The sequence below is a fragment of the Gadus macrocephalus genome, chromosome 7 (assembly GCF_031168955.1).
Source record: "Gadus macrocephalus chromosome 7, ASM3116895v1".
NCBI classification, from domain to species: domain Eukaryota; kingdom Metazoa; phylum Chordata; class Actinopteri; order Gadiformes; family Gadidae; genus Gadus; species Gadus macrocephalus.
This window is the reverse complement of record NC_082388.1, coordinates 13,965,029-13,989,946: the sequence shown is the minus strand read 5'-3', so window position 1 is coordinate 13,989,946 and position 24,918 is coordinate 13,965,029. Positions and strand designations below refer to the sequence as shown.

Genomic DNA, 24,918 nt, shown 5'->3' with positions numbered 1-24,918 from the left:
TCACATATTGCTGAAAAATGAATGATAATTGATAATAATGTAAATGTTTATATTTCAAGAAAATAAAATCCCACGCACCAACTGCAGTACCCTGGCCTTCCACCAGTGGTACTTATACTAGATAGAAAAACCCTGATCCAGATAGTCTGTGAGGGCGTTCGCGTGTTTTTATCTTTTTGTGCACAATTACGGAACAGAGTTGTTACGTGGAACAGGTTACAATGGATAAGGAAGGATACAATGTAGGACAGTATGTCAGAGGTGAGGTTACGTCTCACATAGGCCTTCATTATGTTGCCCTCTCATAAATAGACCTACATTATTTTACTCTCTCTCACATAGGCCCACATTAATGTTCTCACTTAGGCCTCTCTCACAAAGACCTTCATTAATGCAGTGACTATATTTCTATCCATAAGAATACTTATATGAAACGAATAGCATCTGAAGTAGTTTTGTCCACTTGTGTTAAGTTATTCCAATGTACCAAAACGGACAACGCTAATATTCAACACCTTTCATTCCTATTCGATTTTTTTCTTATATTTACTAGGCCTAGAACATAAACATTATTAGCGACGTAGACCTGCAGTGTGCAGTACAATCTTTGCCCTTTCCCCTGCTGCAATGCCGCTTTTTCAACTTTAACCCGCACGTTGAAGGTTTTGATCCTTCGGTGCAGAAGCAATAACCCCCGCAAATCGACAAAATCTAAGACCGCCAGCAGGTGGCGCTGCCGTGTCTTAGTGTTGAGGGGTCAGCTGACCACCGCTGAACCAATGACATGGACGTACTGGACCGTATATAGTGTTCGGGTCAAGGTAAGAGACCGAAGAGCGACCCGGCGTCTCCTGTTTACTTCAAAGATGACGTTCAACAAGGATACTAACAGTGAGTGTCTGCATTTCGCTTTGATACTGTGAATAATATTATTAATTTGTACGACCATAAACACTTATTAGGTTTGTTATATCCTAGTGCATAAAGCGCAGCCTGGTGGTTTTGTTTCACTTGGCGCTGTATCACTTGACGCAGCGCCAGGTTGGCGACTTGCAGCACAACTTTAGATGATGGAAGTTAAGAATATAAAACAGCTCTTTCAAAAGCATATCGTTTTTCTGCTCGAATGTTTTCAACGCACACGTAGACATTACTATTCGTATAAACATATCTTATTACAACATCATAATTATTCAACCCAAGCGATGGAAGAATTAAACAACACAATGCATTTCTCCCGATAGGCCTGTGCTGTTCTGATTGAAAGCTTTCCAAGTGTCCGTGACCCTTTACCAGAGGATCTAATGTGAAGACTTAATGCTCTTTGTTGTCTTAACAGACAGGGAGGCAGGTGACGTGAACAGCCGTGTTAAACAGGTAAGATGACAACGAACGACCGACCATACTATTAAAGCGCAATCATTATTGTTAATTCAAAATGACAAAGAGGAATCTGTTGAAAATGGTTCAGCATTGTATTCAGGTTATACTGCAATTCCCGTTCTTGAATTAGGCTGTATTAAGCTGCAGGTTGTGGGCTGAAGGCTACTTTGCAATATGCAGGAGCATTGCTATTATGATTGTTTGTTAAATATTTTTAAGGCGAACCCATAATCAGCCGAGTTAGATCATTTCAGGTCTTGTTAGAAAATGTGACTTGTATGCTTGCCACAATCACTCACACACAAACACAGACAGACAGAAAGACAGACACAGGCTTCATGTTAAGAGTTTCTTATATAGGCATTGAGAGGAAATGGAAAATAAGAAATGATGAATGTCTAAATGTTGATGTTACAAAAATTATGTCATGTCGGTATAATAAAGACTTGATGGGGAAGGGAAACCAAGAACTTTCTCTCTTTTTACTTGGATAATCAACATAGTGATCTATGCTGTTGAGAGACTCTTGGACACTTAAATGTGGCACCACGGTGTCTCGCACATTTGTTAAACAATGTCGGTCCTTGTAACGCTCATACACCACGACGTAAAGCTACTAAAGAAGCACCATAAACATGTAGCGGGTCGTATCCATTAGAATAACACTCATCCTCCTTTCTAGAACTCCAAGCCCTTCTGTTGATCAAAGTGTCATGATGGCGTTATACTATAGTGTCCGAAAAGCTTAACCCTTTTTTCGGATGCGGCGGACTTCACCCGTCGCTGCCAAGTGCTCCACACAGACACACACACAGCTACACACAGCTACACACAGCAACACACAGCTACACACAGCTACACACAGCTACACACAGCTACACACAGCTCCCCAGCCCTTTAACCTCACCAAAGAGCGACCCCTCCAACCGGAGCAGAGGGGAACGCTCACATACTGCTTGTGAGCAGCTAAAATAGGATTTCACTACAGTGTCTTTAAACAACACTTTCAGTATATTAACATAAAATAAAAAATATATAAAACATAAAACATTAACAGTTTCCTGTTTATGCAAATCGGTTTTGGGTTAACAGCGACCACATGGTCGTCCTCTCACAAGGCCTAGCTGTTTTGTTGCTTGTTTATGGGTCGTGTCGTCAAGCCGTTCAACCGCCCGGCTTGACTCAGAATTCCATAGAAGCAGCATAACCGGACACGCAGCATTTCCCCAGTGGGAGAGAATGTTGCCTTGCCTTTTCTCTGATCACCCATAGGCGCTGCATAGCGTACGCTAATCCTGCACCCCATCTTTGTGTGGTGTGGCCTCACGTGCTTACTACACGTTAATGTGTGTCTGCTAAAATAAAGGGCTGAATTCTGATTGAATTGGAGTTGATTGTGCAATGTGGTTCTCTTAGGTATTGAAGCAGGCAGTGGTTTAGATATGTCACTAATAATACTGTTGGTGCAGTTTTGCTTTTGGTCAAACGTGTGTTCTGAAATATCAGGTTGGTTTGTTGGTCCGGTACAATGTGTTGACTAACTTTAATTTGAAAGATGTGTTATTGTTTTTTCTTAATCGTGGGATTACCAGAGATCCTCAAGAGAGTCCATCCCTTTTCCTTGCGTATTTAGTGTTCTTGTGGTTGCTCTGCCTTGTGTGTGTAGGGGAACCTCTCACACAGGGCCCTGTGTCTCTGGTCTCCAGGAGGCCAACGGAGGCTTGTGGGACTCCATCACCAAAGCCGCGTTCATCATGGGATCTGGGATCTTGCTGTTGGCCGCGTTCGGAAACTCGCTGACTTGGTACGCTTTGGCCATACATCCATAATACTGCTGCTGATGTTCTCTGGGGGGGGGGGCGCTGCTGAAGGGGACGCAGGAGGGGATGTAGGTCCACCATGTGAAGAGTAGCCCCCCCCCCCCCCATCAGTGTAACAGGTACAATTGTTTATTTACCCTCCAACCATGCTAACAACCTTGACTTATACATACTTAATCCTGCACTATCTTTACTACTAACTTTACTACTAACTTTACTACTGCAGCTAGTTACTCAATCAAAAATATCTGAACTAGATTGTTCCTCAAGAATAAAAACCCAACAATCCACGAGTCAACGCTCTTGCCCCCCTCCCCTCCTGGGAAAACCTCAGACCGACTGATAATGATACAGCTGCCACTCAAGCTGCTGGAGGCTTCTAGCTGTAACATGTACAGAAGTCTGGCCCTCCTATTCATTATAAAAGTAAACACAGTTCTAGAGAATAACAGCCCGGGCAGCGTCTCTTCCTGCCCCCATCCAAGTGGGACCAGATGTAACGGCCAGTGGGCTAGCCCAGCTAAAGGTCTCCTCCTGGCCCAGGCACCTGCAGCGGTTCTGGGGCGCGTCGGGGGACTTCTGGCAGGACCTGTGGACCAGGCTGTACCTGCGGTACGAAGGCCACCCTGCCAGCCTGTTCTACCTGGGTGAGTCCCGCCGCCCTCCTCTCGCTTTGAGCCGCGCGGGCCCCCTAGAAAAGGGCTTTTCTGGGGGTTTAGGTACTTGGTAGAGGAGCGAGGCCTGCCCCGCCTCGTTTGCTGTTTGCTCCCTTGATTTTCAGGAAGTGCACTGAACTCGGTGGGAGGTCTAGCTCAGGGCAGGTGCAGGAAGTGGGAAGAATGGGGACCATGCTGGTGGGAGACAATCCAGACAAACAAGGTCATCTTTAGGTTGTGTTTACAAGCGCACACCGGACCACGACATGGCATGGGGCAGTATATCTAAGTGATGATACAGAGGGACTCTTCCTCTCTGCCTCTCTGACTCCTTCGCTCTGTCTGCACTCTCTTCACTCTCTCTGCACCCTGTTCTCTGCTCACTCTCTCTCTACATTCTCTTCACTCTCTCCGCACCCTGTTCTCTGCTCACTCTCTCACACTCTGCTCACTCTCTCACACTCTGCTCTCTGCTCACACTCTGCTCGCTCTCTCTCTCTCTCTCTGCACCTTGTTCTATGCACTTGCACTCTGTCTGCACACTCTCTCAAACTCTCTCGCACTCTAGCTAGATTTATCAATCTGAATCAGCGGGGGCTGTTAACTTTTGGTATCAAAGAAGATTATGAGCATAAGTTCTTTAAACATTGCTTTACTCTTGCTCCATTATGAGCCAGAGTAAAGCACTGTTTCAGGCATCTTAGTGTCACAAGACACATGTTAATGGCTAGGATTTTAAATTACTCACTCCAATTCGCTAAACTGTAAGGTAAAGTACGCAGTACGGTAAATATTATTTGAGTTTTAAGCTACAAAAAGCCAATTATTTGAAACTAAAGCTGAACTGAACTACATGATTGGAACATGAATTATAGTACTATAAACAAGCTCACCTCTAAAGATAACATTCCTGTCACAAGACTGCGGGTTAGCACAACATTATTAATATTATCACAAGATATTACGTTCGGAATCACGTTGCTATCTGCCTGAGGTTTTGGGGATTGGGTTCTGGGAAAGCTTCCATGTTTACCTTCTCTTTTTATACTTTAAAGAGATAACGTATTATGAAATTGTAATGGCTAACGAGTTTTGTTCACGTTTTTGAAAGATCCAGCAAATGTTAGAATGTCCCCTCATTCCTCACATTAAATACGGGGTGTGTTGGCTGTTTGTCGCCCATTGCCTCGGCCCTACAGGGACAATGTTGGCCCCCCTAGTGGCATTCTGGGCCACCAACGGGCTACTCCTATTGGTGGACGTGACGGGCTGGCCCTCCTTCATCACTCGCTACCGTGTGCAGGCTGACAAGAACAGCCCCGTAAGTGCAAGCCCTGTTTTAACCCCTTATTTCTGCCTACTTCATCCTCCTTGTCATGACCAGGACACGTCAAAGCCCAGGGAATGAGATGATTAAATGAGCCAGTCAATAGGTGTGTGTGTGTGTGTGTGTGTGTGTGTGTGTGTGTGTGTGTGTGTGTGTGTGTGTGTGTGTGTGTGTGTGTGTGTGTGTGTGTGTGTGTGTGTGTGTGTGTGTGTGTGTGTGTGTGATTGTGTGTCATGGTAATGGTATAACTATGTCCACCTCTCCGTCCACCTGTCCAAAGGTCTCTGTGTGTTTGATGAAGATAACCTTAATGACAGCTGCTGCTGATAGCAGGGAGTTGATCAGCGATGGGCTGAACGTGTTTACCAGCTCAAAGATCCAGCCGATCAGGCTATTCCTTTATCTTAGGGCTGGGCGCTAAAATCTCGAATTTCGATTTTAGCGTCAAACGATCAATAATTATTCTTATTCATTTTTATTTATTTTTTATGTTTTATAGAAAGTGCAGAAGAACAGCTAGATACATATCTGTACATTATTTTAGATTTGAACATTTTCTCTCTGACCCTCTTGTGTATTCTCTTAAAGGCACCCAGTGCAACTTTCGAGGCTTAAAAATAAACATTAAATTTCTAGTCTTTTTTACACGTAGTAAGTTTCAATAACTCCATACCATTACATATCGACATTCAAGCAGCAAAGATGAGACGTTGTTGTGTGGTGAGAACTGATAGAAAATCGATAACAACAACAATGCCGCCATTTTCTTTATTTTTTGTAACCTACAATAAATAAAGCAGGCTTCCAGTCAATGGAAAAATGGCTTCTCCCCACCGGCGGTTGTTGTTGTTTACGATTTTCTATCAGTTCTCACCACACAACGACGTCTCATCTTTGCTCCTTGAATGTCGATATGTAATGGTATGGAGTTATTGAAACTTACTACGTGTAAAAAAGACTAGAAATTGAATGTTTATTTTTCATTGAATGTTTACATAAAGTTGCACTGGGTGCCTTTAAGGCGTAATTTCAAAGTTCTCAGTTACAAAGTGTTTTTGGGAGAGGCATGCTGAATAAATACATCATGTTTTCAAACTCAAAAATAATCGTTTGAATAATCGTGATTTCAATATTGACCAAAATAATTGTGATTATGATTTTTTCCATAATCGTGCAGCTCTACCAACATCACACTTGTTTGTGTTAATAATTTTATATCAATGAATCACTGATTTCCAATTAATTCTAATTGCGTAATAAGACAAGTTATTATACGATATTCGATTTAGAAACAAGGTATCAAACTTGTGTCATTGAAATACAAACATTACTGTCCTTTACAAAATACCTTTAAAAAGCCTTACAACTTAACAGGGATTAAGTTTTTACTACAGTGTCACCAAATCAGAGGGGGTTACTAAAGAGCAGGTCTTATCACTCATTTACAGCCACGAGTCATGGGATCCATGCAGAACCTTGGGTAACACTGTCAGATAGACTATCTGTAATTTGTCATATTACCTAAGATATCTAATCTTTGATTCATATTTGATTTCCAACTACAGGTACACACATGCAAAGACAATAACCTGCATGTCTACACACACACGTACACACACGCACACTTGTGTGTGAGATTAAAGGTTGAATTAAACAACCTTTGCCGTCCAATCAATGTAATGAACCAAAAGTTATTGACGTCTCTGCCTACATTTAGGCCCAATCCCATTTCTACCCCTTACCCTTACCCCTCCCCCTTGTTTTGAAGGGGTAAGGGGTAGAAATGACCCAGACCCTAACCCAGACCTAGCAATCCCATTTCTACCCCTTACCCCTTCCCCTTCCCCTTCCCCCTTCAAAACAAGGGGGAAGGGTAAGGGTAAGAGGTAAGGGGTAGAAATGGGATTGCTAGGTCTGGAACTAGTTCTGTTATCTGCCCCCTACGCTGGGTTTTAACACAGCTTTAAAAGAGTGGTGTTAATCTGTGAAAAAGATGGCAGTGATCAACTCCCCGGTGATGGGCTCTCCCCCGGCAGGTGGACCAGGGGAAGCTGTGGCACGCCATCCGGCACGTGGTCTTCAACCAGCTGATGGTGTCGGGCCCCATGGTGGTCGGGATCTACTACCTGACGAGCTGGAGGGGGGATCCCCTCAACGCCCAGCTGCCCACCTTCCACCGTGGCCTGATGGAGCTGGCTGTGTGCAGCCTCGTGGAGGAGCTCATGTTCTACTACTCCCACAGGTGGGGGGACCAGGGTGGAGCGATGGAGGACCTTCACTCAGATATAAAGATGGGAACTAGTTTACTTTGCGTCCCAGGCGGGTCTTTAGGTTACATGAGGTATTCTGGCAAAAGCGAAGCAGAGTGAAAACCCTTATGGATTGATATGTGGATGGGCGTATTTATTCTTCAAAAGTGGGCTGAGGTCACTTCTAAAGGTCTAAACCCAGAGTTTTGGTCGGCAGTTGTGACAGGACCGGATGCTTCTCCTCCCCTCCCAGGCTCTTCCACCACCCGACCCTCTACAAGCACTTCCATAAGCAGCACCACGAATGGACCGCCCCCATCGGGTTGGTGTCCATCTACGCCCACCCTCTGGAGCACGTGGTGAGCCCCCCCGCCTTCGCTCCTCCACTAGAAACACTATTGGAGACCACATTCCAGCCCTGATTTGTTCATTAGATAAATAACCCTGTTAGGCAACAAAGCATCGCAATATTTCTCTATACTTTTCTTCTCTTCAATCTTTTAAATATATCCCTCGATCTGTTTTGTAGCACGTTAGATAAATGTACGATACAAAGATGTTGAATGCATGTAGCAAACTGTTTGGAACAATGTCATTAGGAACAGTTGTATCGTAAATGAGTTTGTATTCCAATTGAATACCCGTCCATATCCACGTCTCCTCCCTGACCGTCCCCAGCTCTCCAACATGCTGCCGGCCGTGTCCGGCCCGGTGCTGCTGGGTTCCCACCTGAGCACCACCAGCCTGTGGTACTGCCTGGCCTTCATCAGCACCTCCATCTCCCACTGTGGCTACCACCTGCCCTTCCTGCCTTCCCCAGAGTTCCACGACTACCACCACCTCAAGTGAGTCTCCCTCCGCACCGCCGAGGCCGGGTTTGGATGGGAAGACGGGAGTGGCTCAGTGAACGGTTAGGCTGACAAGGCTGTCATCTAGTCGGAGGTCGACTGGCTCCATTCTGGGTTGAGGAGACGTTTCACTTTGTGAGACACTCGCCAACAGAAAGGCTTCATATGGGTTTCGACCAATCAGGGTTCTGGCGGTGGGCATCCGTTAGTTGGCCTACGGCAAACCCAAACTCGGCAAGCAATAGTACATTTTACAGTGCAAGGACAAGACAACCCAGACGGACTTCAAAATTCCTAAGTGGGTGTAAATTAAGGCTATTAAGGAAATTCTTGCTAGCACTTCAAACGTTCTTTAATTATATTTAATGTGACCTCTGCAAAAGCCAATTAAGAATTATGACTACTCCCAGCTCAATGCTGACCAATCGGGGCATCTCTTCCCTGATTAGTTCAGGGAATTAATCTTGACTGTCAATCCCAGGTGCATGAATGCAACATTTCTCAATGGTGGAGAAACGTAGGGAGCTTTCTCTTACTCTTTCCAACTCCAAGTACGTTTATGAGTACCACATTACTACAAGTACCAACATCCACTTGTTTTCAAGAGGGAACACTTCAATTCATTCCTTCTTCTTCCAAATGGCTCTTTCAACCCCAAAGTGTATACAAGTCATTTATCAACAGCTTCATTCAAGTAGGAGGGAAGAGGGCCTCATTCCCTGTGCTCGTCCTCTGGGTACTGAAGTAGAATCAGCTGGGCCTCATTCCCTGCTGCTCCTCCTCAGGTTCAACCAGAACTTTGGGGTTCTGGGTGTGCTGGACCGACTCCACGGCACCGACAGCAAGTTCCGGCAGACCAAGCAGTACGAGCGCCACGCCCTGCTCACCAGCTTCACCCCGCTGACCGAGAGCATCCCAGACGCTCCCAAGAAGCTCCAGTGATCCCGTGACCAATGAACTTTGACCTCAGGGGAGCAGGTGGTCCCAAAACCCTGAAACTGCTGAAAAAAGAAATAATCCTGTTAAATTATTAATTTATTGTTTGTTTGATCGGGAACAAATAAGGAGAAGCCATTGAATGTTGTTTTTTAAGCAACTTGGGAAAAAGTAAAGGGAAGGGTAAGGGAAAAAGTACCCAACCAGGCAGACTGCTGGTTCCTGGAATTAGATAGTGTTAGAGGTGTTAGGTATCTAGTGTTAGATACCTCTTAAAGGACCTCAAGATGTCCGGTGTTGGGGAGCCGATGGCTGGCCAGTAGGTAATTCCTTAAATAGGATGGGACATTTCATTTGCAACTATTCTGATTTAGAAACAAGATGATTGAGGAATGCTGGATTATATTGTCGCTATATCTATAAATATGAGGGACATGTCTAATTTTTCAACCTCTGGGAGGATTTCTTGTAGATTTGAACAAGAATCACATGACTGAGGAACAATTCTCTGCATGTTTTTATGTTCATTTTGTAGTTTATTGGCAATGGAATCCCTCATTTATTTCATATTCTTAACTGCCCTTCTTAATCCTTTAACTTTCCTTTCAGTGATGTCATTTTTATTATAATTAATATGATTTCAGATGTTTGGTAATAGCACTATGAGGACACCTGCTGCAGAGTTAGAAGTGAAAAGGGGCTGGGTTCTTCGACCCTTAACAACTTCTAAGTCAATCGATTGTCTTTGCATAAATTTGCACTTAATTGTGGAGGCACATATTCTGTTTTGAAGGTTGATATTACACATTATGTTGAACCCGTTCTAATCCTGATCCTTCCTGGTCAAAATTGAAGGACGGTTTAATCAATAAGAGAATGTATCCATCAGTGACTCGACCCATCCAATAAAGACCATGTCTGAGTATTGATGGAGCAGCCCAGGATGAATGGGCCACCAATGGTTTACACTTCATTGTTCTCCACTGTTTTTGAATAAAATAAAGAAAAATTAAGACTTTTGTTTTGGAAAGAGATCAAGAGTTGGCGACTAGCAATGCCTTTCAGGCACCACAACCGCACAACACCCTATGGGCATCTAGAATACTTCTTCAGGTCCTAAGAGACATCAATGCAAGCCATCGCATGTTTTTCTTTTTACTAAATGCCAATCTTTTGTTGGCCACTAACGACGCTAACTTAGGTTAATCGGCGTGCAAACACAATAAATAACCACACGGTGACAGCAGAAGGTAGGGTTTTTTTGTCCATTTTGTGTTTTTTTTTTCTTTATTAAGGAAAAGCATAATTACTACAAATTACAAATAACACTAATAGCGAATCACATCAGCCTACAAAGCAGATATTATGAATATTAAATGTTATAATACAAGATCTCATTCAAGTATTTTACATTTTTCCATTTTGTTTTTTTTGTTCCGTTTTTCCTCATTTTTGTCTTTTTTTGTTCCTCATGACAAGCCTAGGATATTGTAATGGTAATGGTCTATTAACAGGTTTTAATGGTTCATATACAGCTATTTCTTATTTTATATGGCTTTATGGAATTTTGTCCTGTTTTTTTTTTTCAGTCTCCAGTCATCATAGCCAGCCTTACGCCTCGTGAGGTCCGCAGACTGAGTCCGATGGATCCCCCTACCACCCCCCCTCTCCTCTGGTTCTCCCGTCCTCTGGTCTCCTCTTCAGTGCCCACCAGCCCGGTCCACACCTAGAGCGGTGGTCACAGCACCACCTAGAGTTTGTTCAGAGAGCCACCACATGTTCCTGTAGAACGTCAGAAGCTGTATGCTGAAAAGGGGGGGGGGGGGAGCAACGCCGCCCTCCGTGAACAACCCCTCTTGAGTTGGGAGCAGGGGGGGTGGGGTCACCGCTAAGCTGGGGGCCAGTCCAGGTAGATGGAGGCGTGTTGAAGAGGGGCGCCCCCTGGTGGCCTGGTCCCCTTGATCCCAGGTCTCATTGATCCCGGATCAGGCATCAATAAGGTAATGCATGGAGCTTTTTCTCTTTTCTTCACCCCACGCTAATTGCCGAGTAACACGATAATCAAATGAGTGATTTTCATCTCTATTTGCAGTCTCTAGAATCAGCCCATCCTCGGTATGTAAAACCAACAAAAGAAGATCAAATAAAATAAAAGTTGGCTCCTTTTTTGTTTTGCTTCTTCTGAGAAAAAAACCAAAGCGGCTTCAAATGAAAACACATTTAAAAACTAAAAGAAACATAAGAGGTTGTCTGTACGTGCGGGAACACTGCTCATGGGGAACTTCAGAGCAAGGGCAATTTCTGAGGGGACCCAATTTAAACTTAAACATTTAAGACTTTAGAATGAGGTTTGGTTGAAGATAAACATTGGTCACCATTCAAAAAGGCTGCCGTAAATATGACATACGTCTTTGGCAGATTTGGACATAAACTTCTAGGGCAAATTTTTGGCTTGTCTTCTTGATTTTTTGGTTCAAATGAGTTTCATTTGTCATTCTTATCATTGTTCCAGATTTTTAAATGGCCATTAGAGAGGGTGTAACCAATCTAACTTCAGTTACATCCTTCCTCCCCAGGGATCTGCAACAGGTCAATCGTAACACGATCCATGGAGAAGAAAGGAAAAACAAGCAAACTATCATTTCAATGTGAAATTCTGCAACTCATTTTAAAATAACAGGGACACCTTGATGAGCTTTTCTTTCCCTTTTCTAGCGTGCAACATGTCCCCTTGCCGACAACCCAACTACGGTCCTCAGACGCAGACGAAACAAACCCAAAGACTTCCGTAACATTGCTTAGTAACACAGCAAATGGTAAATTAAAAAGCGTTAAACAGTAATGATAAAAAGACCATTAAAAAGAAGAGCCGATAAACATGTAAGGCGATATAGTCATCTGTTCTATAAACAACACCGAGCCCGCCTCTTCTCCTCTGGCTAATTCACATTTACATTAGTGGAACGGAAAAGAAAGTCAAAATAATGATAAACCACTCTAGCTGATATCATTTGCACTTGAGCGGAGAAACACCGGCTCCCTCTGATCCGGACTAAAACATGTCAAAACCAGCGACCCCAGCCAAGGTCCACCGGTCGCAGGGTTTCCTCAAACACAAACACAACAAATATTTTTCGTCCCGCTGAGGCAACGCAGACAAAAAGACGCCGGGGCGTCCGGCGATGTGTACGTGTTGACGAGCGTCTGTATCTCTGCTTTTCCCAGGATGCATTTCCGTGTGCCCGTGAGTGTCTGGCGAGGCGAGGCGAGAGGTCGCCCCCCCCATGCCAAGCAAGCGTGTGTCGCTGTAGAGAACCCGCCACACACCAGTGCCGCCGGGCAAGGCACCAAGGAACTCCTCTCGAAGCACCGAGCTCCAGTACCGGCCCGTCAAACTGCCCCCCCTCTCCCAGGAGACAGCACCCACTCCTCCAAGCCGGTGATTATTTCAAGTGAACCCAGTTTGGTGTCCCAGTCCCTCAGCCTCTGGCGGTGGCGGATGGATGCGTGGATGGATGTCAGACGGATGGATGCTTGGCTACATACGGTCCGTGGAAGAGGGGGGTGGGGGGGGTGTTTTGAGAGGCGTGCCGTGGTCGGAAGGCCCATTCCCAACCCTGTGAGACCTTGTAGCACGAGAAGCGGTACGATTTGAAGACTGGGTGGGGAGGGGGGGGTGTTGTAACAGACCACGTGATACTTGGAAGACGGTTTTCAAACAAAAGGTCACAGCAGGAGGAGCATGAGGGATTGTTGTTGTCAGGTTTTTTTTTTTCTAGGTAAAAAGGGTGTCACCTAGTGGCCACTGTTAGGAGTGGTGACTGATATTGCGTGATCGGCCATTTTGATGCTGTACAACTGACGTTAAGGTGGCGGGCACAAGTTAGAAGCAGTAAAACCATTTAAATAAGGCAACTTTTTAACGATCATGTTCAAACTGAGGGATTCATTGTCTTTTTTTCTTCCTTCCTCTTCTTGATGATTGGAATTTGTATTTTTTTTTCCAATCTTAATGTCCAGCCCTAAATGCTAAATAAAATATTTTTTTATAATATTTCCAAGTTTCCCATCCAATCCTGTGTTTGAAGGAAGCACCGACCATATAAGGGATGGCGGTGAGGATCATGGTTTACAAGCCTGGTGGAGTCCGGTTCAGAGCTAATGAGGTCAGGGAGGTGTGGGGGTGGGAACTGAACCGGAGGGGGGGAGGGGGGGGGGCTGGGGTGGGTCCAAAGTCAATCCTTCAAGAAAAGTAAAATCAATTCTTGTCCCGAGGAGCACTAAAAAAAAATGAATCTAACATTTTAGATATAGTCCTTCCCCCCCATCCCAAAATAAAAAGGAGCCATGAATGAGCTTCCTCTCCTGTCATCTGAACACCAACTCTTCTCCAAACTCTTAATGGCCGCTTCTTCCCTCTTCCTCGGGTTCAAAAAGCGATGAACAGGATTTGAAAAACAAATTAAAACTGAATAAAAACTAAAATGTTTGGCTTGCGTGTACGGTTGGACCCGCCCTCTTCCCCCCCCCTCCCACACCCAACCTCCCCCCGGCCCACCCCGCAGCCGAGGACCCCTGGTGGCCCCGGGGCTGGGGCCCGCGGGTCTGGATCGCGGCCTGCGGGCGTGGCAGGGTTACTTCACGGCCTTGTCGTCGTCCTCAGCGGCGGGAGCTTTCGCATTTTTGGCATCGTCCTTGGTGGGGTTGACGGGGCCCGGGGCCGTGGAGGGGCCCGAGCTGGCTTGGCTGTGGGGGCGGCTGGAGGGCAGTGAGGGGTGGCGGCGGCGTCCGTCCCCGCCGCTGGAGGAGTGTCTCCGGCGTCCTCCGTCCTCCATGGGGGGCTGGGGGGGGAGAGAGATCAATGGTTTAGTTCATACTCATCTTTCATCCATCAGATCCCAACAGAGCAAACATCAAGACGTGAATGCAGAAACGAGAACGCCCGCTTGCTCCTAAGGAACGAGCGGACCCGAGACAGAAGGCTCCACTCACATCAATCCTGAAGTCTTCCAGGCGCTTGAACTTGCTGAGGAACTCCTGCAGCTTTGGGTCGATCTCCATGCTCTTGTTCTTGGAGTACTTCAGGAAGGCCCAGAACTTCTCCAGGCCGTAGAGCTGGCCTGGGACGGGGAACGACAGACAGGAAGGTCAGAGTCCAGCCTACCGTACTCCCCACCGGGTTCACTGTGAGCCCTCATGCTGCTCATGGTGTGCAGTCTCACCAGCTTCATAGTCCTTCATGGTCTCCTCCTGGAAGTCCTTGAAGATGTCAGGCCGGAACTTTCTCTCCAGGCCGTAGCTGAAGTACCTGAACAAGCACTCCAGACCGTACCTGCAACGCACACAGTGGCAGGTCAGCGCTGCTCTCCCACCAGTCACACGTCCACTCAGCCTGGATGAGGTGTAAAGCACTCAACCCCACCAGCTATCAGCATAGACCTGGTCTGCGCATTCTGAGCTCTGGCAGCATCACCAACGCAAACGGCCGATCACAACAGGCAGTACGGTAAAATCGTCGAGGAGCAGGACAAATAGGATGAATACTATTACATTGAAATGCAGTAGTAAAATCTGACAATATGCACTTAAAGATACATTTGGTTTCTTTGTACAATGGCCCTGTTTTTTTTCAAAAGTGTTGTGTACAGAAATACAGATAATATAATTGTATTCTACTTATACAATCATTTATATTCCCATAGTTTATAACCATTTTAAATATGATCATATTTCTATAGATACTGGAATGCTCCGAGTGCATGCTGCGTGCAGCCATCACCAGAGGGTGAATAAAGAGAGTAGATCTCCCAGCGTCCACCAGGGGGCCCGAGCTGGGGGCCGAGGTGCAGCCTACCTGTAGCCCTCCTTGCCGTCCTCCACCACCAGCTGCTTGAACTCCTCGTACATCTTCCTGTTGAAGTGGTCCCTCAGGAAGAAGGACCAGAAGCGGAACAGCGTGTTCATCTCCTGCGATTGGCCGATCCCCAGGCGCTTCCGCTCTGGTGGCGGGGAGAGACAGAGGGATCGTTAATAACCAACTATTAACATCATTTTGTATGTTGCTCCACTTCCCCCCCCCCCCCCCCGTCTAAGGTGAATCTATCTGACGGTTTTGGGAAGGGTAATAAAGGTTCAATAATGAGAAGTAGTGACTGGAAGAGACACGGGTGTGTACGTGTGTGTACGTGTGTGTCTGTGTGTGTCCGTGTGTGTCCGTGTGTGTCACCGTACCGTTGAGGCAGCGTCTGCGGTACTTGTGGTAAACGTGTTGCGTGAAGCCGTTCTCCTTGAGCAGCTCGTGGGAGGGGTGCTGGAACTTGGGCAGCGACTGGGGCGTGCAGCCGATGTTGCCCAGGGCAGGGGTGCCCTCGGACGGGCTGGCGTTGGAGCTGAGCAGGGAGGAGGGGGTGGAGGTTAGGACCACTTCATGGCAGAGCCAAGCTCGCAGTAGAAGCGTTAAGTCTTGCCTCTAAACATAAATCCCATCAGTGAGCAAAATCAAAATCTGTACATATATCCGAGGTCCTGAAATACAGTGAAGACAGCCATATCTAATGTATCTAATATCTAGTCCAACTTTAAAAGGCATCTATTACTCAGTTTCCCCTACTTTTACATTTGTCTTTTAATGACGCAGGCCTCACTCAAATAAAACCATTGCACGACGGCCACGTGGGGAACAGCGCTCTGGGGCAGTGCATGGTGGGTAGAAGGCCACAGGGAAGCTCCTTACCTGACGGAGGCGGTGCGGGAGCGGTGCTCTCTAGAGTCCATCACCCAGCCCACGTGGCACTCCATGGGGGGGTTGGAGCTGTGTCGGGTCTTCCTCTTCCTGGGGGTCTGGAGGAAAGAGGGAGGGGGGGGGGTTTAGACACGGGTAAGCCATCCAAGCGGTGGGTTAGCAAGCCAAGGACGATGACGGCGACTCACACTACTGACAGTACTCTCTCATACTCTTGATCACTCTACTCTTCCACTTATAAGTCGGTTAGAGCCACGGTGCGTCCAGACACACTTTACCCTTCAGCACAATCACTTCCTCCCGGACATTTCCCCTCTAGATAACGTCAGCCCCCCTCCTGAAGGGGGTTGGACAGGAACCTTGGGTGTTCAGAACCCCCTCCCTGAAGGGGGTTGGACTGGGACCGTGGGGGGGGGGGTCAGAACCCGGTCAGAAGCAGGGGAAGGCCTCACCTTAGCGTCGACCGGCCGGCCCTCCTTGACCACGGGGTAGAAGCGCGGCGTCATGGTGGAGTCCTTGCGGTGGGGCGTGCGTGGCGTGCGCGGCGTGCGGGCGCCGCGGTAGTTGGGCGAGTCGGGCACGGTGGTGGGGAGCGAGCGGGCCATGGCGGAGGGCTCCGGCGCGCCAAACAGCTTGTTGGCCAGGGCGTCTGTGGGGACTGGGGGCACACACACACACACTTCACTCACAACACGCTCCTCTTCCTCAGCATGGACTGAAAAACGCTGTTCTGGTCTTCATAGACGCAGCGTTTAATGCCCGTCATTGGGGGTTTCACACCATCACTTACTTAGCTGGCCCTTTGGAGGGCCTGGGGGGACTTCTTGGTTGGGGTCCACCGGCGGTTCAGGGGTTAAGCAGTCAAACTCTTCCCGGGTGATCAGGTGGACCTTCTTGAAGTTCTCCACCTCTTGCTGCAGAACACACAACATCCAGTGTGAATACATTGAACCTTAGTGAAACTCACCATATGGATTAGGTCACGGAAAACAATGTCAAATCAACGATTGATGATCAAATCAAACAGAAACCAGTAAATCTCCTCTTAAAGTAGGTAACAAGCTTGATGGACGAACACCCACACTAAACGGCGTCAACAAACCAAAGTTTGGGCACAAAGAGCTATGACCGACCTTGCCTGGAGGAGTTTGGATATGGAGATACAACAGCAAAACATGGCTGTGAGAAAAACCCTCTTCAGTTTCATGATAACCCGCTTCATGAGGTCCTCTACCCCGAAGACCTGATCAGATGAAGCTCAACGTGTGCTCAGCTGGAGCCTAACTATCTTATTTCAGACTATAACCCTACCACCACGAATGACTCCCCAACCTACTCCACCTCCTCAAGGGCTCTATAGTCTAAAATCAACGACCACAACACACTGTTATGAAGGCCTTCAAAATGGCTGGTCTCTGCTGCTTCCTAAAGCTGCCGGTCTCAGGGCACCACTCACTGAGTCCTCCATGGCGACGGGGTGGTGCTGATATGCGTGAGAGTCCATCTCGTCTGCGTCTCTCTGTCCCTAGAAGCCCCCAATGCCGGACCCCAGGAAGTAGGCGGCGGCCAGAGGACCCCCCCAGGTTTATTTATCAACAACGGCTCGCTTCCACGCGGCGCTGGAGCCGAGGGTCACGTGGGGGGGCCCGGGTCACATGGGAGCCCGGGCAGCACCAGAAGGGGCCAACAATGGGGCCGGCCGGGCTCCAGCAGCGCCAACAAAAGGCCTCAGAGGAACAAAACCTCTTTCCAGGACAGGAGCTTTCGGGTGCTTTTGTCATATCCAGAATAATAATAATAAAAAAAAAAAAACACAGGTCAGAGGATAATGGGGGCATCTAGCCCGGGGCAGAAACACCTACTCTTAAAGAACACAGTGTGGAAGCTCTCAGAGAGCGCCCTGAGGACCACCGCCTCCGCCCTGTTAGCAGAGCGCTTTCTAGGCAGAGGGTGACGGCGGAAGGTCTTTCAAAGCGACCTTTAAGCACTAGAACAAATGTTCAAAATGTGTCGGGTGACAAGTGGATATGCTACACATATCAACGTGGTCCCCGATTTGGAAATGCTTTTTTAAGGTATTCTGATACATCCTTAGCAAGTAGATGACCCTCACACAATTGGGTCGTTCACGTGAATCACTGTTCTGTGGTTTGGTTCGCCGTTTTTTTTATATCTTTTTGACTTTCATCAACCTGGGTCGTGACTATGGTATAAAATTCTTCTTTCCTTGTCCGTGATGCAACATGAAGTTTAATTTGTACTATTTTTATGCAATTTTATCTTTCCTTTCAAACAATACTGAAAAATAAACCAAACCCTATCAATAGGCCCATGAGGTGCATCATCTTATGGAGCAATTCAATCCTGTGTCTTCAGCTGCAGAATAAGGCTGTAATAGTGATACCATGCCCTAGCCTTCACTGCTTTCCTTCTATCCATTTGGGTTGCATGGAGACTGAAGGGGAGGTCAGCATGTTAGTAGTTCAGGTTTAGCTCCACTGCTTTCCCCTTGCACTGCCCCGTTCTATTTGGACGGTGTCGCCATTAACGGTTCCCCCTGATTGACGGGCACCTGTTTGTGTAGGTGATGCACGTCGTGGACGGACGCTGATTTATGGACATGTTGCCATGGCATCAGTCAAACGGAAACCAAACGCTCCCAGAATCAAGTTTCACCGCAGGCACTACCTGTCTGCTCTCCGTGACCCATCACCTACGTTTACGTTCTCCAGTGACCAGCTGTAATTCCTCGTCTGCTGAAGTACATTCCTTTGGATGAACTTCAGCCTGGTTAACCTTTACCCACGTTTTCTTGAGTACACCAAGTTTGGTGTTGGGAAATTTCAATCAACGTTGATTGCGCAAATTTGGCTGTGCAGCCACCACTATGTTACAGGTTATGGGTTCCCTAAGACAATGTTTAACATCATGAGAGAAAAATGTAGACAATATAGATAAAGTTATATGACGAAGTCGAAGGGGTCACAAGATATGCTTGTTCAAAGTTTGCGTTTCTGGACGATTGCTATAGCGCCACCTTTGGCCCAATCAGTGACATTTCGCTTGTCTGATAAAACAAACGCGGACCGGGAGCTAGGCTTGGGCTCAGGACCTCACCTTGATGGTGGCGTACTCCGGGTCGCAGGTGTCGTCCCACAGGTCCCGCTCGTAGTAGAAGAGGCCGTCGTTGATCACCTTCACCAGCTCCGTGGTCAGCTTGGAGCGCGCCGTGTGCTTGCCGGTGCGGTCGCCGCCCGGGTGCTTGCGCAGGTAGGGCGGCGTCTGCGTCACGATCAGGATCTTGTTGACGTCGTGGTCGTCGATCTCGCAGTCCGAGTCCTCGTCGTCCGACCAGTCGGTGAAGGTGTTGCGCCGGCCGTCCATCTGCTCCATCTCCTCGTCGAACATGAAGTCCAGCTCCTCGGGCTCGTCGGGCTCCGCGCCGCCCTCCTGTTGTCAAGAACATACTTAATGTATACTGTACTATACTGTAGCACTGTGGCGCATCTTATCATAGCCGTCTTTGTTGTTAACGGACAATGGCTTAACCTAACTATCGTTAGTGCTTTGCACTTGGTTCTAAACATCCTTGCTATACCGACAGCGAAATATTGTTTCTCTTCCTTCTAAAAAATGTACTTGTTGTAAGTTGCTTTGAATACAAGCATCTGCTAAATGCACTAAATCTAGATGAAAAATGGAGCGTATCGGGCTGTCAACGTATTTTTAGCCTGGTGGGCCGAACCAACTGAAGCGACCCCTGTGGCCGCTCGCCTTCGATGTGTTTTATGACGATGTGTGTTTATTGCGACGCCTTCAGTGCCACACATTCCTCTACACACAGCTCTACAGGCCTACCACAGTGCAGACATACCCAAACAGATCCCTGGATGAGATATGAGTCAAAGGGGCGTACCTTGGGCCCTGCAGCGCTGGGGGAGGGAGAGCTCATACACAGGGGCAGGGGGGAGCGAGTCACCTCCTCCTTCTCCTTCTGCAACGAGGGGGACTACGTCAGTCAACCCACAAACGGTCAGAGGAGCAGGCGGGTCACGGGAGGAAGGGGAGAAGGAGGATGGAAGGGGAGGGGGGGGGTATAAACAAAAAAGGCACATGCGTTAACAGGAGAGGGCAACTGAAGAGGGGAGGGATCAGGAGCCTACTTGCTAACCCAGGTGTAATGGATGGTCTCAAATACAGCAAAGTACAACAAAAAACAGACTACATGAAAGCTGGGTTGTGAAAAATGTGTTTAGAGACGCATCGAGGTTCACAGTTGCCCTTTGTATCTGCAATAATGTTTGTGAAAATTCTTTCCTTCATGTATCGGATACAAGGGCTGTTTCTATGCATTGGTTGAGAACAGACTAGGTTATAACTTTAAGTTTAGGTGAATCCCATGTTTCAGCTGGCATTCAACTCAAGAGTGTTCTAGGGGAGGTGTTATGGTTTGATACCGTGATTTCTACCACTAAACTTCAAGTGCCTGAGTGGTCCCCAGTGCTGAGATCAGAGTTTTTTTATGTTCTCTCCATTGTAGTTTAGTCAGAGAAGAGACATGGAAACTCATCACATACACAGCCTGGACACACACCTGACCAACAGACTAAATGTAAAGATGACCTGTAAAAGGTGTTATACTGCAAGTGTCTTATAATCGTAACAAAATAGAAAATAGTAAAAGAGTTTTTAAATAGGGGGACATGCATAGTGAATGTTCATCGAGCATGGTGATAAAATGCAATTCGATCACACGATTTACAGCCATGATCCTTCTTTAAAGAAAAACAATATTGGCATAAGCTTATGGAGATGGTATACAACATATTCTCATCAAGAGACCCTCTTGGTTGCTGGACAACATTAGGCCAATCACACGGACGGATGGATCCACCTGGCCGGGCAGGGGAGAATGAACATGGCACACCACTTACCTTGGGTCTAGCCGGGGAGGCCCGGGGCCTCTTCTTCACCTCGATCCAGGACTCCGAGTCCAGATCTGGCAGGCTGGCGGAGAGGCCCTTGGGCATGGTCTTCAGGTTGGAGATGTCTGGCTCCATCTTCAGCTGCTTTCGGGTGCCCCCTGAAGCCCTGGAAGAACCTGGATTACACAAAGAAAGAATTAACCTGTGAATACATTCAACATATGAGAGGGAGAGCGAGAGAGAGGGAGCAAGAGAGCGGGAAAGCAAGATAAAGAGCTATGCATGCAAGAGTTTGTGAGTTCCTCAGAGGTATTTAGAGTCCTGGAAGGAGTGGGGGAACAAAGCTTGAGGTGGAACCTAGTGGGTTCACGTCGCCGTGATGTGATTGGCCTGCCTGAGACGGTGGGACCCCTTACCTTTGGGGGCCTCGGTGGGCTGGCGTGGCACAAACTCGGGGCAGTTGATGAGCTGGGAGAAGTCTGTCTGGGCGGGGTCGCCCATGGCCAGCGGCGGCAGCGGCCATTTGTCTGGGTCCTCCTTGCGGCGGATCTTCAGGTCAATGATCTCCACCTCCTTGCTGTCCTTCAAGGCCTGTGACCAGAGGAGCCATGAGTCGCTGTGCTTCTCTCAAGTTCACGGCCAGTCTTGCAGCAGCAGAGAATTTTTCAGGCTTTCAAATCCTGTTATTTACTGTTCAACTTATAAACATTACTTAACATTTGAACACGGCAAAAAGGGGTTTTATCAGCTCTAGGATGGCCAGTTCTTGGATCAAATATAATCCTTATTCCCCATTCAAATTAAAACCCAAACCTACGGCTTATATCAAGCAAAAGCAAGTAAACATTAAAGGCACCCAGTGCAACTTTATGTAAACATTCAATGAAAAATAAACATTCAATTTCTAGTCTTTTTTACACGTAGTAAGTTTCAATAACTCCATAACATTACATATCGACATTCAAGGAGCAAAGATGAGACGTCGTTGTGTGGTGAGAACTGATAGAAAATCGTAAACAACAACAATCGCCGGTGGGGAGAAGCCATTTTTCCATTGACTGGAAGCCTGCTTTATTTATTGTAGGTTACAAAAAATAAAGAAAATGGCGGCATTGTTGTTGTTATCGATTTTGTATCAGTTCTCACCACACAACGACGTCTCATCTTTGCTGCTTAAATGTCGGTATGTAATGGTATGGAGTTATTGAAACTTACTACGTGTAAAAAAGACTAGAAATTGAATGTTTAGTTTTAAGCCTCGAAAGTTGCACTGGGTGCCTTTAACCCAACAAAAATTGACTTAAGCCATGTTAGCCTGTTAGAAGTTCTAAGTGTTAAAAGCATCTAGTAGCTATCAGACGAAAACTTGTGCATCCTCTGCTAAGCCAAGCGCTGCCATCTGTGTTGCTTCAGCTCACATCCTACCGCGAGTGGTCACAGCGCTGAGATCAGAAGTTTTTATATGTTCTCTCCATTGCAGTTTAGTCAGAGAAGAGACATGGAAACTCATCACCTACACAGCATGGACACACACACACAGTCCAACAACTCTCACAAAAGAGATGCCCTGCTCACCTCCAGGATGAGGCTGAGGTCGGTGGTGAGAGCCTGCACACGGTGGAAGCTGGCGATCAGTCCGATGGGCAGGAAGCCTTCCTGGTCCATCTTCCTCCGCAGGAAGAAGTCCCGCTCCAGGTTGTCCAGGCTGAAGTAGTACTCGCTGGAACGAGGAGGACAGGCACCAGGGGATGAGGATTATATTGGAACTGTTTTAACGGCAGAGCTTTAACTGGCCGTTGTGTATTGGTTTTGCAAACTTGAAAACAATTACTTTACATCGGAGAACCAGCTTTGACGGCCAGAAAAACGACAAATGGATGAATACCGTCTAGATAGTCCTCGTCATGATGTATGTGACATTAGAAATTTTATACCATGATTTCCGCCACACAGTCATTTCAAAACATTCCTGTCCGGTCATAGCGCTGAGATCAGAGGTTTTTTATGTTCTCTCCATTGTAGTTTAGTCAGAGAAGAGACATGAGTACTCATCACATACACAGCATGGACACACACACACACACACACACACACACACGCGGTCACTTCCGCGGTATCCATTATTTCACACCTTCCTAACATATCATTGTGGTTTACGCTGTATGATGTTATTTGTCTAAAAATAAAAAGACAAAAAAGGTAAATGGGTCAGAACATAAGTCAGGGAGGTGCTAACACTGTCAAATAAACTCAAGGCCTCCAGGGGACCCCGACCCAGACTAAACGCAAAGATATGCTGGAAAAAATGGGTGACACTCACATCTGCCGCTTGATGTAGTCCTTGAGCAGATCGTGGTCCACGGTGTAGAGCTCGTTGCTGCTCATGTTGTCGTAGTAGTAGGTGACCGTGCTGTTGAATTTCTGGCCGTAGGCGCCATCCTTCCCCTCGTAGGCCTTGTAGCCGTAGTGGTGGTCATAGTGACCTGCGGGAGGGACGGACAGGGACGGACCAGGGAATTGAGAAGGGGATCACGGATAAACCCTCTGTGGTATTGGTCTACTTTCAGGATGAAACGCAGATCAAAAGTCAAAGAAATTATTCGAGATACAGTGAGACGTAGAAATGGTGCTTGAAGGTGAGTTTTAAATGTAAGCCATTCCCATGTGATCCGTTCACAAGAGCCCAAAATAAATACTGTGTGTTTGAGCTGTGAACTAAAACAGATGAGCTGAAGAGGAAAGCAGAGTGAATGTTGTACCAAGAAGAAAGACGCAGGTATGGAGTTCATTTTCTCTTTCTCCTGCTCTACTTTCACCCTTCCCCTTTCTTTACACTCTTTGAGGGTGAGAGCGAATTCTTCTCACTTGGAGTCAGTGGCCCATTGGGAAAAACAACACTTAAGGAGTGTTGTAGTTGAATGAGTGAGTGACGTGTTGCTGTTAAATGCTGAGATCAGAAGTGTTTTATGTTCTCTCCATTGGTGTTTAGTCAGAGAAGAGACATGAGTACTCATCACTTCACAGCTTGTTTATGTCTTGAAATGCCAGTGCTGTCATCAATGCACTGGTTATGTTTTTTCTCGACCTGTCAAGCTAGTCTGAGCTATGGCTTTAGGGCGTCATAAAAAAAAAAAGACTAGCTGATTAAGTCTGACAAATTACTCAGCGCAAGTTGTTTCCTCTTTTGTATCCAACCTTAACCAGATAAATTGGTTGTTGTAATCGTCACAGCTCTGATCTTGCCTCCTTGTAATAACTTCACCTGAATCGGTTTTGCATATCACAATCATCACGTGGAGGAAATTCCGCTTCACTCTGAAACCAAGAGCAGTTTTCCAGGAGACCAGCGGAGATCAACAGCGGCCCTCACACCACACCCAGCTCCGTGTTCGTATTCTAGCTATGTGTGTGCGGACACGCTCCTCGTCAGAAACCTTACCTCGCCCTCCTCGGCCACGCCCTCGGCCCCTTCCTCTGCCACGGCCGCGACCTCTGAACCCGCCGCGGAACGGCGTGCCCTCGCTCTTCACGCTCGACACCTCGTCGTGGTCGTCACGCCACTCCCGCTCGTACTTCTGACTGTGCCAATCTGAGGGAAGTTAGTGTTACAGCACGTCAGGCCCTCCCACAACGCAGCCGAGCTCCGCTGGCGTGCCTGTGCACGTGTGTTACTGCGCTGAGATCAGAGGTTTTCTATGTTCTCTCCATTGCGGTTTAGTCAGAGAAGAGACATGAGTACTCATCACATACACAGCATGGACACACATTACAGATCTAAAAATCTTTTCAAACATTCCATACATTTCATTGGGGTCTGTTTATGTTATATGGATGCTTTGTGTTAATTAATGTATTTAAATGCTGAACTGCTGCTGATAGAAGTCATTTTATGTCATTTCGGCTACTTACAAGTATATGTGCACATATGGAAAGTTTAACCTGTATTAAAAATAGTCTATGTTCCGTCAGTTTAACCAGCATTATATATAGTCTATGTTAAGTCTGTTTAAGCAGTATTATATATAGCCAGTC

The 24,918-nt window shown here is 46.9% G+C and overlaps 2 protein-coding genes across 5 annotated transcripts in view; one reads left to right on the top strand and one right to left on the bottom strand.

Annotated features, from left to right (window-relative positions):
- Window positions 1–768: 768 nt before the first annotated feature.
- Window positions 769–10,228, top strand: faxdc2 (fatty acid hydroxylase domain containing 2). The gene is made up of 9 exons (XM_060055806.1): window positions 769–891; window positions 1,340–1,377; window positions 3,090–3,187; window positions 3,747–3,850; window positions 5,059–5,180; window positions 7,223–7,428; window positions 7,689–7,794; window positions 8,114–8,280; window positions 9,069–10,228. The coding sequence occupies exons 1-9, from the start codon at window positions 780–782 to the stop codon at window positions 9,223–9,225; spliced, it is 1,110 nt and encodes a 369-aa protein (XP_059911789.1). The 5' UTR covers window positions 769–779; the 3' UTR covers window positions 9,226–10,228.
- A 506-nt stretch (window positions 10,229–10,734) lies between these two features.
- Window positions 10,735–24,918, bottom strand: part of larp1 (La ribonucleoprotein 1, translational regulator) — a 52,327-nt gene continuing 38,143 nt past the window's right edge. For 3 of the 4 annotated variants that reach the window (XM_060055672.1, XM_060055674.1, XM_060055675.1), the window contains 16 exons: window positions 24,326–24,475; window positions 23,207–23,369; window positions 22,462–22,606; window positions 21,303–21,477; window positions 20,896–21,062; window positions 19,878–19,970; window positions 19,079–19,411; window positions 16,752–16,875; window positions 16,414–16,619; window positions 15,953–16,059; window positions 15,451–15,608; window positions 15,074–15,218; window positions 14,442–14,551; window positions 14,212–14,339; window positions 13,665–14,060; window positions 10,735–13,581 (listed from right to left, as the gene is read on the bottom strand). In XM_060055672.1, coding sequence (XP_059911655.1) covers window positions 13,854–14,060; window positions 14,212–14,339; window positions 14,442–14,551; window positions 15,074–15,218; window positions 15,451–15,608; window positions 15,953–16,059; window positions 16,414–16,619; window positions 16,752–16,875; window positions 19,079–19,411; window positions 19,878–19,970; window positions 20,896–21,062; window positions 21,303–21,477; window positions 22,462–22,606; window positions 23,207–23,369; window positions 24,326–24,475 — 2,411 coding nt within the window. In that variant the 3' untranslated portion in view covers window positions 10,735–13,581; window positions 13,665–13,853. The remainder of the gene's footprint in view (window positions 13,582–13,664; window positions 14,061–14,211; window positions 14,340–14,441; window positions 14,552–15,073; window positions 15,219–15,450; window positions 15,609–15,952; window positions 16,060–16,413; window positions 16,620–16,751; window positions 16,876–19,078; window positions 19,412–19,877; window positions 19,971–20,895; window positions 21,063–21,302; window positions 21,478–22,461; window positions 22,607–23,206; window positions 23,370–24,325; window positions 24,476–24,918) is intronic. The other variant, XM_060055673.1, reaches the window with a different exon arrangement.

What these genes read in the sequence shown, in the direction of transcription:
- faxdc2 (XM_060055806.1), top strand. Translation starts at nt 780, where the DNA reads ATGACATGGACGTACTGGACCGTATATAGTGTTCGGGTCAAGGTAAGA. An exon ending in TTCGGAAACTCGCTGACTTG is followed by an intron (nt 3,188 to 3,746) that starts GTACGCTTTGGC and finishes CTCCTGGCCCAG; the next exon opens with GCACCTGCAGCGGTTCTGGG. An exon ending in TGCCAGCCTGTTCTACCTGG is followed by an intron (nt 3,851 to 5,058) that starts GTGAGTCCCGCC and finishes TCGGCCCTACAG; the next exon opens with GGACAATGTTGGCCCCCCTA.